This window comes from Suricata suricatta, chromosome 9, assembly GCF_006229205.1.
Source record: "Suricata suricatta isolate VVHF042 chromosome 9, meerkat_22Aug2017_6uvM2_HiC, whole genome shotgun sequence".
Lineage (NCBI taxonomy): Eukaryota > Metazoa > Chordata > Mammalia > Carnivora > Herpestidae > Suricata > Suricata suricatta.
In genome coordinates this window covers 13645850-13660045 of record NC_043708.1, presented here as the reverse complement: position 1 = coordinate 13660045, position 14196 = coordinate 13645850, and the positions used below count along the sequence as shown (strand labels likewise).

Genomic DNA, 14196 nt, shown 5'->3' with positions numbered 1-14196 from the left:
ACTCCCTGTAAGGTCATTTTTCATCACTCGGGAAGGAGACCTTTCAAAGGTGTAGCTCAGAGGTGGGAGAAAACACAATAGAAGAGAAGTTCAAGGAAGGCACAGTGCTATTTCAAGCTTGACATTACTCAGTGGCCAAAAGCAGGTGAAGATGGGAGCCCTGCTTGGCTAAATTAACCCGGCCCTTCTCTATGACAGCTAGAAGACAGGTGGGGATGATGCGGCGGGGGCGGGGGCGGGGGCGGGGCACCATGATGGTTCATTTCAAGGCTACTTCAAGTTCCTGCACACCCACCTTGCCAGACTTTCCTCTTCTCTCTAGCTATAAAATGGTAGCCTGCTATTAATGAGGTCCCAAAGGGGAAAGACATTTCTAAAAATGGGCACTGCTCAGTTCTGTAACTGTTAAGCTGGTCCCACAAAGCCTTTTCTAGCAGAAACTACAAACTCACAGGAACTATTCCTACAGGAGAAAGGAAGTTTTCTCTGCAGGGATTCATTATAAGGTCGGCTTCCCTTCCCCCAAGTCTTAAGCCCTGAGATTATATTAAAACTTTGTCATCTTGGAAACACACCTATGCTTTCATTCACACATAGGCATGGGTGCATGTCTGTAGGTGTATGCATGTAATCATGCATTCAGGTTATGTTTTAAAGTGATTCTACAAGGGAAGTTCTACTTGAGCATTAGTTCTTCCTATGGCCTGGTATATAAATGAGAAGGTTAAGTTCACAAACTACGGTGCTGTAGGCTATAGAAATATCTACTCACAACCTGCTTGTATCTCAGGGGGAGTATTCAAAAGCATCATGGCACTGGCAGCATCAATGTCAGGATCTGGAAAAATCAACCAATAAATAACATTATTTACAACGGGGCTGGTGTCTGTGTGTGTTTTTTCCCCCTGCAAGTCACAGTTTATGAAAGCAACAGAGAAAAAAAAAAATCTGGGAACAAGATGAGCTGTCCCAAAGGTGACTTTCTTCCCATTTGCATCCAAGAGGACGAAAGGTATTCTAGAATGAGATTTAAGGGGCAGGTTAGTAAGTTTCTCAGACAAAGCATGGTCCTTCCTCATTTTGCTCATTTAATAATCTGGACTGTATGTTCCTGATAAGTTGCTGATCTGTGCACCCCACCAGCTTGCCCCCCTGGCATGGAGGAGGAGGCGAGTGGAGTGACAATAGGATATTTAGCTATCGGAGTCTTTGATGAACTGGGGAAGCTCACAGCACTGAGAAGAGAAAGCCCTAAATATACCTGCATCTAGTGAGACACAAACAAGACATCAGGTCATTTCCATCTGTCAGCAGAATGTAAATTGTACTTTATGAGATGGTGTGTGTGCGCACAGTGGTCGTAGAGGTGGTGAAGGCATTAAACACACACACACACATACACACACACTTGAGATATAAAGAAAACATTAAAGTTATGATGTTGAGGGTATAGTATTTGCTTCCACATCTATGACTGCTTTTAATACGAGACAAAAAGAATACTCATCACCTCGCTGCTATAATTCTTAATAGGTTTCTGAATCCTTACTGATCCACCCGTTGACAGATGGCAGGTTATATAGAGACAGAGAAAAAATATTATCCCTTTATAACTAAATTCATTTTCCTCCGAGAAACAGCAGCGCTGCTGCTATGGAAATGAAAGTCACCATGGCAACAGTAAACAACTCCCAAGAATGGTCACTGAATAGGCTGAAAAGAACATCTGCCCCAGCGCAGCGTCCCAGCTGCCCTGGGGCGAAATTCGCTAATAGTGCAGTGATGCCGCCTGACAGAAGCTGCCGCCTGTGCCCTGTCCAAATAAATGAAGTGTGCAATTGAAGTCGACATCGAAATGCCTGCCCTGGCAGATTACTACCTCTGTGTCCACTAAACCCAATGACTAATGATGGGGGCGCGGGGGGGAACAGGGGACTCGCGCTTGTCAGTTTTTGTACAAATTACATACCAAAAAATTCAATTTACTACTAATGGCTCCATGGCACTTTATTTTGGGTATTATGCTAGGAAATGACTTTTTTACTGTTTAAAAAAAGTACATTTTTCATACTTCATATGTGCAGATTAATTCCAAGGGAGTAACGTGATCCAGTATAAAGCCCCACCAGCGATTAATAATATGGACGTCGCTGGTTCTAGAAGACAGTGTCTCAAAAAAACGGGGGAGGGGGAAGGAACTTCACAGGCCGGTTTCCAGCTCGCCTGTAGGAGGCCCGTTACTTACACTCTATAATGGAGTGAAGGTTTATTTTAGTAGTAGACTGTATGAGGAACAGGTAAATTAACTTATTTGGCAACTCCTGGGGTGAAATTTCTGAAACAGTCATTGCTCCCCGCTGATATTCAGAAACACATATATGTTAGTCGCACTGAAAGACTGAAGGTCCCACTCATGGTTCCCAGGGCTCCCGTGCTCCTCTGCCCCGTGTCCCCACACAGTGTCCCCACAGAGCACAGCGTGTGGACAAAAAGCAGGTCTCGTAGCTTCTGGAAGGCTTTATGAAGGGACTGAGGTCTTCTCCCATTTCCTCTTTTTGGAAAGGGCCCCTTCCTCTTTCAGGGCCGAGAAAACACACCTGTTTCTTGGCAGAGCAAAGGTTCTTCTCCATCTTTGAGAACAACTGTTGCCCAGGCTTCCCGGCCTCCCTGGGCACCTCTTACCCAGACTTTTCCTCAACGACCAGGAGGTTCGATGGGGACAGACAGAATAAGAGGAAATACAGAAAAAATGTCAGGAGTCTCCTGTTCATTTTCTCAGAAAATTAAAGAAAGTAGTTCTTTATTCTTCAAAATCACACGACCATAGGAGGAAGGTACAAACGGCCACAGATAGAAGGACACAGGGAAGAAATGAGAAAGAATCTTGAGGCAAAAGAGCATCAACATTCATGCGAACTTCGCGGAACCCAACAGGCAACTTGGGAAGAGCCTCAGGTCCACAAAACATCACCGCGACCACGGCCCCCACCCCATCTGCGCCAAATAAACACAGCGACTAATTCAGGACAAGTCCCCCCAATGCGTCCTTCCGACACGCCACCCCCGAGGCCTCCAAAGGTAAAGATTCCTGGGCCACCCTGGCCTCCTGCTGGCTTCCTGGCAGGTATGGGAGGTGTCACACCCTGTCTTGTCATGATCTTATTTATAATCAATTCCCACGACCTACTCTGCATTCTGAATGGATCCATTCCCGGGTGCACAGCCCCAATATGCAGCCCCAGGGGCAGAATGGAAGGGACGGCAAGGCATGGGGTGCCCTCTTCTTGACATCCTGGAAGCTGCAATGGCATGAGAAAATGTAATCATGTGTTTAATGGGTGCACACTGGCGTCACGGTGTCCCCCCTATCTCCAGGGGGACACAGGGAGTGCCACCTTCGGTGTATAGTTTGCCGCATTTTACACTAGGATTACCATCACCAGAATCAAGATAGATAGCACACGGAGACACAGGTCTCCCTCACCCCAAAGTTTCCTTGTGCCGCATCTGCAGTCACACCTACCCCTGCCCCTGGCAACTCCTGGTTTGCTTCCTTCCTGTGATCCCTGATGTGGTGCCAGTAACTCATTCCTTACAACTCCCATCACTGAGTAGGATTCTGCTGTGTGGACAGAACCACACTTTTCTTATCCGTCCACCTGTAGATGCTCATTTCGGCTGTTTCCAGTTTGGGATTTTTTAAAAGAAGCCCCTATGAGTTTCTGCATATTTTCACTTCCCTTGGGTAACAGCTGGGAAGTGCATGCTTTCCCCCACCCCTTCATAAATGTTTATTTTGGGGAGAGAGACAGAGAGCATAAGCAGGGGAGGGGCAGGGAGCTGGATCCCACAAACTGTGAGATCATGACCTGAGCTGAAATCAAGAGTATGCCGCTCCACCAACTGAGCCGCCCAGGTGCCCCAAGGGCATGTTTAACTTTACAGGGGACTGAGAAACTCTCTTCCAAAGAGGCTGCCCCCCCCCACCCCGTGTTCCACACTTGAAACTGTCATTCTGTCCATTTACCCATTCCTGTAGCTGTGAGGTGGTCATTCACGGAGGTTTTAATTTTTATTTCCCTAATGACAAATAACGCTGGGCATCTCTTCATGCGCTTAAAGTCCAGTGGTGTGTCTTCCTTGGTGAAAATTCTGTTCAAGTTTGTGCCCATGGCTTAATTGGGTTGTTTAACTTATTACTGAGTTGTAAAAAGCTCCCTCAATGCTCTGGATAGATGTCCTTTGTGAGAAATATTTCTTCCTCAGTGCATGGCCTATTTTGTTTCTTAATAGTGTCTTTTAATTAAGCAGAAGTTTCACATTTTTAGAAAGTCCCATTTATGAATTTCTTGCACAATAAATGTTTCTTGTGTGTGTGCCCCAACTAAGAAATTCTTGCCTACCCCAACGTTCCAATGATTTCTCTCCTGAGCAGTTTCTATTTTAGTCTCATGTGTGAGGGTAACACTTTCTGGGTTCAATACTCAGCTTTACAGGTAAATGCAAATGGAAACCATCAACCAGAACCCTTTCTTTCCTCCAGTAAGCTGGTGAGGCACAGATCTCCCATAACCTCCCACACCGGAAGGACCCACGTTGGTTCCTGGTGCATTGTGGGAAGACCAGGCAGCCAGAGAGGCTGGTCTCAGTCCTGCTCTTAAGCAGCTGACACGCCTTTACGTTGGTCACAGCCTGACATCCTGGGCGTGCTTCAGAGCTGACAACCTGCCACTCTCCTCTCAACAGAGACGCTATGATGCTCGTTCCCATCTATTATTATTGTCTAAGTTTTCTTCCCTTTTAAAAATGATCATGAAGGTAGTGCATGCTCTCTGTAAGAAACTAGAAACACAAGATGGATCTAATTTGCAAAAGAAATGTCTTCCCCATACACCCATTCCCCAGATTCACATTTTCTTGTGCACATGTGCAGAAGCTGTCTATAGATTTAAACACAGACATTTAGGCAAGTTCACTGAATTACCAATACACTGTGTTTACACTCGTGCACACGCATCTATTCTTTAAAAATGGTTTTGTTGGGGCGCCTGGGTGGCTCAGTCGGTTAAGCGGCCGGCTTCGGCTCAGGTCATGATCTTGTGGTTTGTGGGTTCGAGCCCCGCGTCGGGCTCTGTGCTGACAGCTAGCTCAGAGCCTGGAGCTTGCTTCAGATTCTGTGTCTCCGTCTCTCTCTGACCCGCCCTGCTCGCGCTGTCTCTCTCTGTGTCTCAAAAATAAATAAAAGACATAAAAAATTAAAAAAAAAATGGGTTTGTATGGAAAATATTTTTCTGCAATTCTGTTCTTCAACTTTTTGCTAGATAACACATCCTGACAACCTTATTAGCATCCATTAGCAGAGGCCATTCTGTGGTGACTTCTTCTTGCGTAAAAACGCACTACACTGTTGGGACGGACATTCCCCTCTCTTTAGGCTGCAGACTCCCAGAGGGCAAACAAAACACCTGTAATGTGCCCAGCACGCCGCTTCTCCCAACAAATCCTGAGCCCCTGAAGACAGGACCTCAGCACAACAGGCCCCTCCTCCTTCCCCGGGGACCCCTTCCTAAGAGGACGAGGATGGCCCATTCCTCTCCTTCCCCTCCTGCTCACAGCTCTCGCTGCCTCGACCTCTCTCTGGGGCTCACCCCCACTTGCTACCTTAGGTAATGTGTTTTCTGTGAGCACACTGTGGGTTTCCCTGAAAGATTCAATTCTCTGTGGTCTGGAGAAACAAGGGATGGTTTACATCTTTAGGTAGCACAGAGGCTTTCTGATGGAAATATTTTGATCCAGCTGCTTGTTTTGGAGTTTTTTGGCTGGAAGGTTTTAGGTAATTGGGCAACTGCTTTGGGGAGGGGATGGTCTGCTCTGGAGGCACGGCTGATTCTGAAGGATAAAAGGTCCAGGATTAGATGAGGGGCGGGTGAGCAGTGGGTTGACTACACAGCAGTCTCCCTGGGCTTACAAGAGAGGTTTTCTTCCCCCAAGTGGTTCAGTCCAGCTTATCAGCATAAGAAAAGAGAAAGATATTTTGGTCAGGAACTCTTTTTAGGAATGAAGATCTACTTGGCAGGCATACCCTACGTTGTTGTATCTCTGGGGACCGGGGTGAGGGGTCCAGGAAAATAGAGAAGCACTACCCTCTTTATTTTTGGTGAGGAGAGTCTTCCAAAATTAGGATGCAAATTTAGCATCCTCACACAGAATCCCCAAATCATCTACCCCTGCTTCATTCAGGATAATGCCAAGTGTGGCATCATGGATGCTTAATAAAGTTATGACCATCCTCCAAACAGAGCCAATCTCAAGCCCAGATTAAAAAATGCCTCCTCTGCTCATGCTTCAGTAACAAATGTTACTTCTCCTTTGGACCGGTTCCCAGCACCCCATTTCAATTTTCATCTTTAATGCGGTTGTCTTATTCCATTGCCTCTGCTCTGCAGTACAAAACTGAGAAACGGCCACGCATCTCAAAGATGCTTTCAAATCCTCTCCTTGCGAAGGTACATACACAATTATATTATGCTACAGTGACGGAAATAGGTAATGGAGTTTCTAGAAACAACGATTCTGCTTCTTAGATTAAAAAAAATATATATACAGCACTTCATTTTCCCCCAAAAATGTGGAGATGGGTTTGTTTGGTACACGGGGAGGGGGAGGCCTTTTCTCTGTGAGTGATGGGAGAAGTCAAGGCACGAGAACTCCTGGGTCGTCAGTCTGCTCCTAACTAACACGCAATTTTAGTTTTGCAGGGGCGGCGTTTCTTTCTTTTAAAATCCTGGTGGGTGGTAGTAGTATAAAGTATAAAGTAGTATAAAGTCCCCTGACTTGCTCTCCCCTTTCTGGCTTGTGGCTGCCAGCACTATGGACTCCAAGAAGCACCTACCAAATGGCGTATTTGTTCAACGCCTTTGGAGAAAGTGAACACCCCCAGTAAGGCTGGAAGGACACCCCATGGCTTCTGGAAGGCCATGACCTATTATTCTGGGCGTTGGCTGGGTCCACTCTGAGCAATACATGGAGTCAGGCCTAGGCATCTTGTGGATTCTGAGTGCGGCTTCTGTCTGCATTCATTCTCCTTCCCCTGGGCTCCGGGCTCATGAAGTGACTGCAAGGACCACCTATTTTAACTAATTAAGAATATGACAGACCCTGGTTCAATTGTCACGGCCACAGAACTGCTGCAAAAATTTGAGTCTGGTCCTCGGCATCACTGAGCTGACTGAGCTCACAAAATGATAAGGAAGCATCGTCCATGTGGAAAGCCTGAGAATTACAACCAGCAAGTCTCTTAGAAATCCTTTAATTGTCCATGGGGTCTAATGCGTTATTTCCCCCCTGCTCCTCCTCATACGCTGAAATGTTTTACAGGATGATGAAAGGTCTTTACGATACTGAATAAAAAAAAGATTCAAGAAGCATAAAAAAAACCCTACAATGAACAACAGATGACACCCATGTAGACAGAAATTATGGGATGCAAGGACATGATGCTCATTCAATCAAATGCACGCGCCACGGTGCTCCTACCCTCTCGCGTTTTCCATTAGTTGGAGAGCCCTGCTATGGGACTCCCCCTCACCTGCCTATATTCCCAGTGCCTGGAACAGTGCCTGGAACACAGGGGTGCTGGACAAATAGTTGTTGAACTAGAGAACAGATGGCTTACCCAACAGCTGTCTGAGGCTGCTGCTGCTGATTCCAGAGCCTAAGCCCCCCCCCTTTTTTAAAATAAAGTTTATTTATTTAATTTTGAGAGAAAGAGAGAGAGCTTGAGCAGGGGAGCATCAGAGAGAAGAGAGAGGAGGGGAGAGAGAGAGAATCCCAGGCAGGCTCCATGCTGTCACCGTGGAGCCCAGTGTGGACTTTGAACCCCAAAACCACCAGATCATGACCTGAGCTGAAACCAAGAGTTGGACGCTTCACCACATGAACCACTCAGGCACCCCTCTTTTCTTTTTTAAGAAAGTTAGCACATAAAAAAAAATCATTCATTAATTAATGAATTTTTAAGTGAGCCCGAGGCCCGCCTGATGTGGGACTTGAACTCAACACTCCGAGATCAAGAGTCGTATGCTCTACTGAGGCAGCCATGCACCCCAGGGCATAAACCTCTTCATGTGCAATGGAATCCCCTGGAAACTCCAGGAAGCAAATGTCAGGCCTCACCTCAGATAGCACTGACTTTTGCAAAAGTTCACCAGAGGATGCTGATGTGTAAGAAAGGTAAAGGACCTTTAGTAACAGCAAATCAAGGGTGTATGAATGCCATCCAGAATGAGTCCATGCCAAGTGCTCCCCAGAAATCTGTTACCGTCTCTAACATTGCCAGGTCTCTTTGCTTTGAAATATCTTTTTCCACTTTCTGCAATGCTGCATGAGTAACACTTCTGAAAGTAGTTAGTTAACCCATGAAAATGGAGACAAAAAATATACTTGGGAGAACTTTTAGGGCCAGGAGATAAGAAATAGACGAAAACAATAAACAAGCAAGCAAGTAAACAAAAACCCCAATTAAGGTATACATTTCCAGGTGAATTCTGGATACGCATGATTTCATTTACGCACACTTTATATACTAAAGAAGTGATTTCAATCAGGGACCATTTTGTACTCCTTCCACCCAAGGGCATATGGCAGTGTCTGGAGACAACATTAAAAAATTTTTTTTAATGTTTATTTATTTTTGAGAGAGAGACAGAGAGACAGAGACAGAGAGTGGGTGGGGGAGGGACAGAGAGAGAATCCAAAGCAGGCTCCAGGCTCTGAGCTGTCAGCACAGAGCCTGCTTCAGGGCTTGAACTCACCGGACGCAAGATCATGACCTGAGCAGAAGTTGGAGACTTAACCCACTGAGCCACCCAGGCGCCCTGTCTGGAGACATTTTTTATCGTTATGGGGGGGGGTATAACTGGCACCTCGGGGCTGGAGCTCAGGGATGCTGCTCTGTGGATGTGAGAGCACATCCCCCACCCCGACAACAAAGAATTATCCAGTCCGTCCCAAATGTAGACAGTACTGAGGCTGATAAACTGCTGAGCTATATGAACAAGCATGGTGGTCAAGAAAATCATGCCTTTGAGTCAAATGATCACAAACAGTATACATCAAAAATAAACAGATACGCAATCCACTCCATTGTCTCCTTTTTGCCCCCACCCCCCACAACGTTTACGCAAAGTCCCTAAGCATAGGTTAAGAGAGAGGACATCTACGTTTGTGGCTTTGAAGCCAGAGAGAGATAGGGAGTGGTACTCTTCGGCCACTGTTCTGACTCATCTAGATGTCTCTAACAGCAGCCTCTGATTTCGTAGGGAGCAGCACAGGGGAGTGCTTTCAGATCTACCAAGGTCATTTACCACTAGTATTTCTTTCACTTCCCTGTTGGCTGAAGGTAAGATGGTATTCACATCTGAAGGGTTTGCACAGCCAGACGGGAGAAAGGGACACCACAGAGTCAGTGGTGACCTTCAAAATCATCGTTACGATGGGACTCTGAGCTAGAGAACACCAAGAGTGGCCCTTTTCCAAAAAATGGAGTCCAAGAAAAAAAAAAAAAAAACCCAGACTCTTGCTACTCTGAAGAAATGAGGCAAGTTAAAACCAACTATTAGGCAAGTCGAACCTAAGAGTAGTTTTCTCAACAAAAGGGAATCCAAATCAAGATGAGGGGTGGGCGATGAAGGACGGATATGTGAATTTTAGTATTACGAGGCTCCCATTCACGCATCTTGTGATTCTTTCTCAGCCTCAAAGCAGTGACTGGTGAACTCTAACAGTGAGAAGCGGCAGCCATGAGGAAGAGCACTGCCATCAACTCCGCAAACTCGGAACACATTTATCCAAGTCAGCTCCCTAACTTGTGTAAAGTGCCCATGCATTGCCCCTAAATTCCATTTCGTGTGGAAGGAGATTTAAGGGGAAGGTTTTGGTTGCTAAGTATGGAGCTCAGGGAGTCAGAGGACCAGGTTCTTGTCTCTCCAGGTCTCAGACGCCCCATCTCTAATGTGTCAGGGGGGCTGAGCTGGGGACCTTCCGAGGGCCACGAACTCTGAGTCATGGCTACTTTTCCTCTTGAAAAGTAGAAGAAAGCTCACCAACATTCTCATCAGATGCTTCCCACTTGTTTTTTCTCCTGGCAAAAGAAATGCTTTGACTTTGATGTCTGCTGGGTCTCTTGATTCTACTGTCCCTTCGCTTCGGTTTTTCTGAGAGATCTGCATTTGTGCCTATCTTTCCAAATGTGTGCTTCCAATGAACATAAGACCTCGAGCCCTTTCCCAGGGCACAAGAGGGTCCACCCTGTTCCTCCCAGCCAGGACACTGTCGCTCCAACACCTCTTTTATCCAACGCTCAGAATTTCCCTGACGATCAACGTTTACCTCTTTCATGTCTTTGACCAGTGTGTGGAAATTTTTCCAGCAGCTGTCTGCAAGCAAATGGAAAGGAACCACATGGGTTCAGGGTGACCATACAAAGGGTCTGAAATTCTAGAACTTGAAGACTAGGGTAAAGGTGACAGGAGGCTCAGAACAGGTTATGACTTCCGTCCTATGAGTCACAACCATTTTTTTTTTTTTTAGAGGCGAGGAATTCTGGTTTGGCTCTGTCTGGTTTGGTAACTGTGCTAGAACTGCCTGTCTGTGACGGGTTAAAAAATTTTTTTTTAAACTTCTTGCAGGTGGAATGAGAAACTGTATATTCCTTGGAAGTGGCTTTCCCTTTGCACCTCATTCAGCTGGAAATCCACTTACTGCCTTCTCTGATTTTTGCCTCCCTGGAGAGGCTGTAACTGGTAGCCACGAGCAGAGGAGGCAGCTGGGGGCTTTAGAAAGGGGATTCCGACACAGGGAGGGAGAAGGACAGGGAATGAATGCTGAAGCTGTCTAGACTCTGGACTTGCTTTGGCTGTGAAAGCCTCCTGCTTGGTCCCGGCTTCTTCAGCCGGCGATAGAGTCAAAGCTCATCACCAAGCTGGGACCGGGATGCGGGCTCTCGTGAGGCTTGAAGGGCCCGGCCACAGTGATATGTCAGAGGAAGGATGTCAGAGAAGAAGCCAGCGACAGGACCAGGCCCAGAGATCCCCAAGACGGGGGAACCGAAAGCCAGTGGGGCAATCAGATACCCAGAGGACAGGGCACACGACTGGCGAGAAGTGTTGGGGGACCACCAGGACTTCTGTCTTTAGTCACTTCTTCCTCTCTCCGCACGGTGATTAGCTCATCTTTCTCCACCACCGCTTCTCCCCACTGACAGGAAAATCTGTTCTTGCCCAGGCCCCACCCTGGAGCCACTTCCTCCTCTAGTGAGGGTACCAAGGGCTGCAGGCGACCACAGCACAAACTCTCCCACGGCTCCTGTGGGTCTGGTGGGGCCACCAGGCCGGGCAATCTTACTGGTGCTGGCAACTGAGTATTTCCATTTGCGTGGCACCCTCGAGGAGCTCTGCCTCCGACTGGGTGGACGCGCCAAGCCTCTCTGTCCCGGAGCAGAGTTTCCAGCTCAGAGTGTCACTGGCAGGTGTGTTAGTGACTGCAGCGACCACTCACAACCCTGACCTCAGAACTCCACGGCACACATCCACTGTCTACCCGGCTTGCGTTGTCCACGTCCCTGACGCCCAAGCAACAAACCGGAGGGCGGAGCTCTGAACACGAGGGAATGTATGTATTCCGTGACTCACGAGAATTTCAAAAGGGCCCACAGAAGCACTGATGTCCCCCGTTCTGGTAGGGGACTGTCATCAGATACGTCGGAACTAAACCTCACCCCGTGCCTTCTACACAAACATCTACCATCTTGAATGGCACACCGCCCCATGCAATGTGCTACGTCTGTGTGTGACTAGGCCATAAACACGGGTTCACCTGACCTGATCTCTTCATTGAAAAAGTTCTTCCTAAGCTGAAATCGATTTCCATATTGGAGAGCTCCTTCTCAAATGCCTGGAAGGGGAGAAGACCGCCACCCCACAGGTAAGCCCCACAGCAGTGAGATGCTAAGGTGTGGGCAATGGTTAGGCTCTCCATCCAGGAGTGATGCCTGGCACTTCCCTTTCCTACTTCACGACCAGTCAGAGGGTCTTCTAAGAACCCATCTGCAGTCAGAGGATATGGACGGCAGTAGGAGAACAAATAAAAAAATAATTCAACTGGTTACAGCCCATTAAGTAACCAGTTACAGCATCCCTGGAGAGGACATTCCAGAGCCTAGAACCAGAGTGCAGGAAGGAGACATTTGCCACCAGACGAGGTATGGAGGGAAGGCCGTTCGGAGGAATGTGTTGTTTCCCACCTTGACCCTCTCTCTGCACCTGCATCGCAGGGACGTGAGTTCAAGTACGTAAGGCAGAATTCCCCTACTTTGCTACAGCTGATCTCTGGGGAGAGGCCAGTCTAACCACCGAGGCCCAGCACCGCCCACAGTACTGGGTGACACAGTACAATGAAGCCAACGGCCAAAAGCTCACATCACCTTGTACAGATTTTCCCAGCACCGTCCAGAGGGCCCCCAGAGCAGGACGCGGATCAGGGGTGCACTAGCGACGCAGGGGCTTCCGCAGGGCTTTAGCCCTCACATAGCAAACGCCTCGCTGGCCACCCTGTGCCCAAATGAAAGACGAATTTACTACTGAAACATAGTTACCTAAATCCTGCTGAGGGCATCTTATCAAGAGAACAGAAGGAAATACAGACACAACCAGGCCCCCTCCCCTACACACACACACTCTCTCTCTCTCTCTCTCTCTCTCTCTCTCTCCAATCACCCAGGGACACAATCTAGCTTCTGCTGACAAGTGGGTCCCAGAAAGCCATCTCTTTCTCCCCTAGAGACCTGAGCTTCAGACATAAAGGCGGCAGAAGGAATGTCCCTTGCAGACCAGGAGATCCGCACTCCTGCTTCGGTCCATCCGTGCCACACTATGGACCCCCATCGCTCTTGGGCAGCCGGGGCGCGGTCTGGATAAGGAATGATGCGGAGTGTTGCCAGTCGCTCTGGTTCTTTTTCCAGAGTGAACCGGGGCTGCTGATTCTTAGGATTACCGGCCACAGAGCTCCATCCGGGCCTCGGTTTTAGTGCTTAGCAGTCTTTTATGCTTTCAGGTCTAATCCTCTCCACCCCACCCCACCCCCAAATACATTAGGAAAAAAAAGATTAAAGCAAATCTGGTGCTTGTTATTTTTTTTTAACCTTTGTGTAGTTCTCTGAAAGACATTTATTCAGAAACAACCTACACTATGAAATATGTCAACTGAAAAATTAAAAAAAAGCACCAACAGAGTGCTTGTTTTCCCTTTATCCTACAGGGTAACTTCCCCTAATGTCTGTTTCAGCCTGGCTCCTGGGATGCCCTGAACCTTTTAGGGGCTGCAGAGTAAGTGGGTATAATAACATAACGCTTAGTAATTGTTTCCACTGAATAGTATAGTTGGTTTTTTACAAAGAGAAAAAGACATCCCTCGTTGAGAACAAAAAATATCATTAAACTGTTAATGGGCAATTCCTTTTAGAGTCAGTTCTACACACACACGCATTTAGTAGTAAGGCTAGAAATAAAGGTATCATGAACATGAAAGGATTAAGCTTTCCACCCAACAGAATTTAAGCACAACATGGCGCTCCTGCAAGAGATTCCTGCCTGCCCCAATCCTGAAGGAGGCACCAACTATTTCCAGGGGTGGTCGAGCCCTGTGATCAAAGCATCCGTAGGTAAGGAGGTTAGGAATCAACTTGGGTTTAAAATGTAGTCTAACCATATCCCAACAAGTTGATCTTCTCGTGGGTGAATGGGAAACCTGTTCTGGAGACAATCCCCGCAGAAGTCTCCGGAACAGTTCCTGGGAATGGCTGTGACCTGGAAACGGGCATTATGGTTGTAAGGAGTCTATTCTGAAGGATCCCCCTCTCCAGGGAGATGTGCTTGATTAAAAAAAAACTGAGCTCCTTACTTTCTAGCTGCAGAGCCTAAGTGGTTGAAACATCTGGTGCACAAGAATACTGAGCGAGTGCACCGTGGAGGCAAAGCAGGCGCAGGCGCGGAGGGCGAGAGCTTGCTCAGGGAAGCATGCTTTTACAAGAGGTGAGTTCAAGCCAAACCTGGTGTCCTCTTGCGGGTCTTGTGTATTATTCATTCCAGAACTATAAATGCTAAGCCAAGTCAAGGTTTTTGGTTGGTGCCTGGGCATACT

General features: G+C 47.4%; 1 protein-coding gene across 6 annotated transcripts in view; it reads right to left on the bottom strand.

Annotated features, from left to right (window-relative positions):
• The window catches only part of FOXN3 (forkhead box N3), a 389030-nt gene that overhangs the window by 22265 nt on the left and 352569 nt on the right, over positions 1-14196 (bottom strand). For 4 of the 6 annotated variants that reach the window (XM_029951013.1, XM_029951015.1, XM_029951014.1 and 1 more), the window contains one exon: positions 773-838. The exons of 1 other annotated variant lie outside the window; for it this stretch is intronic. In XM_029951013.1, coding sequence (XP_029806873.1) covers positions 773-838 — 66 coding nt within the window. The remainder of the gene's footprint in view (positions 1-772; positions 839-14196) is intronic. One more of the 6 variants, XM_029951016.1, reaches the window with a different exon arrangement.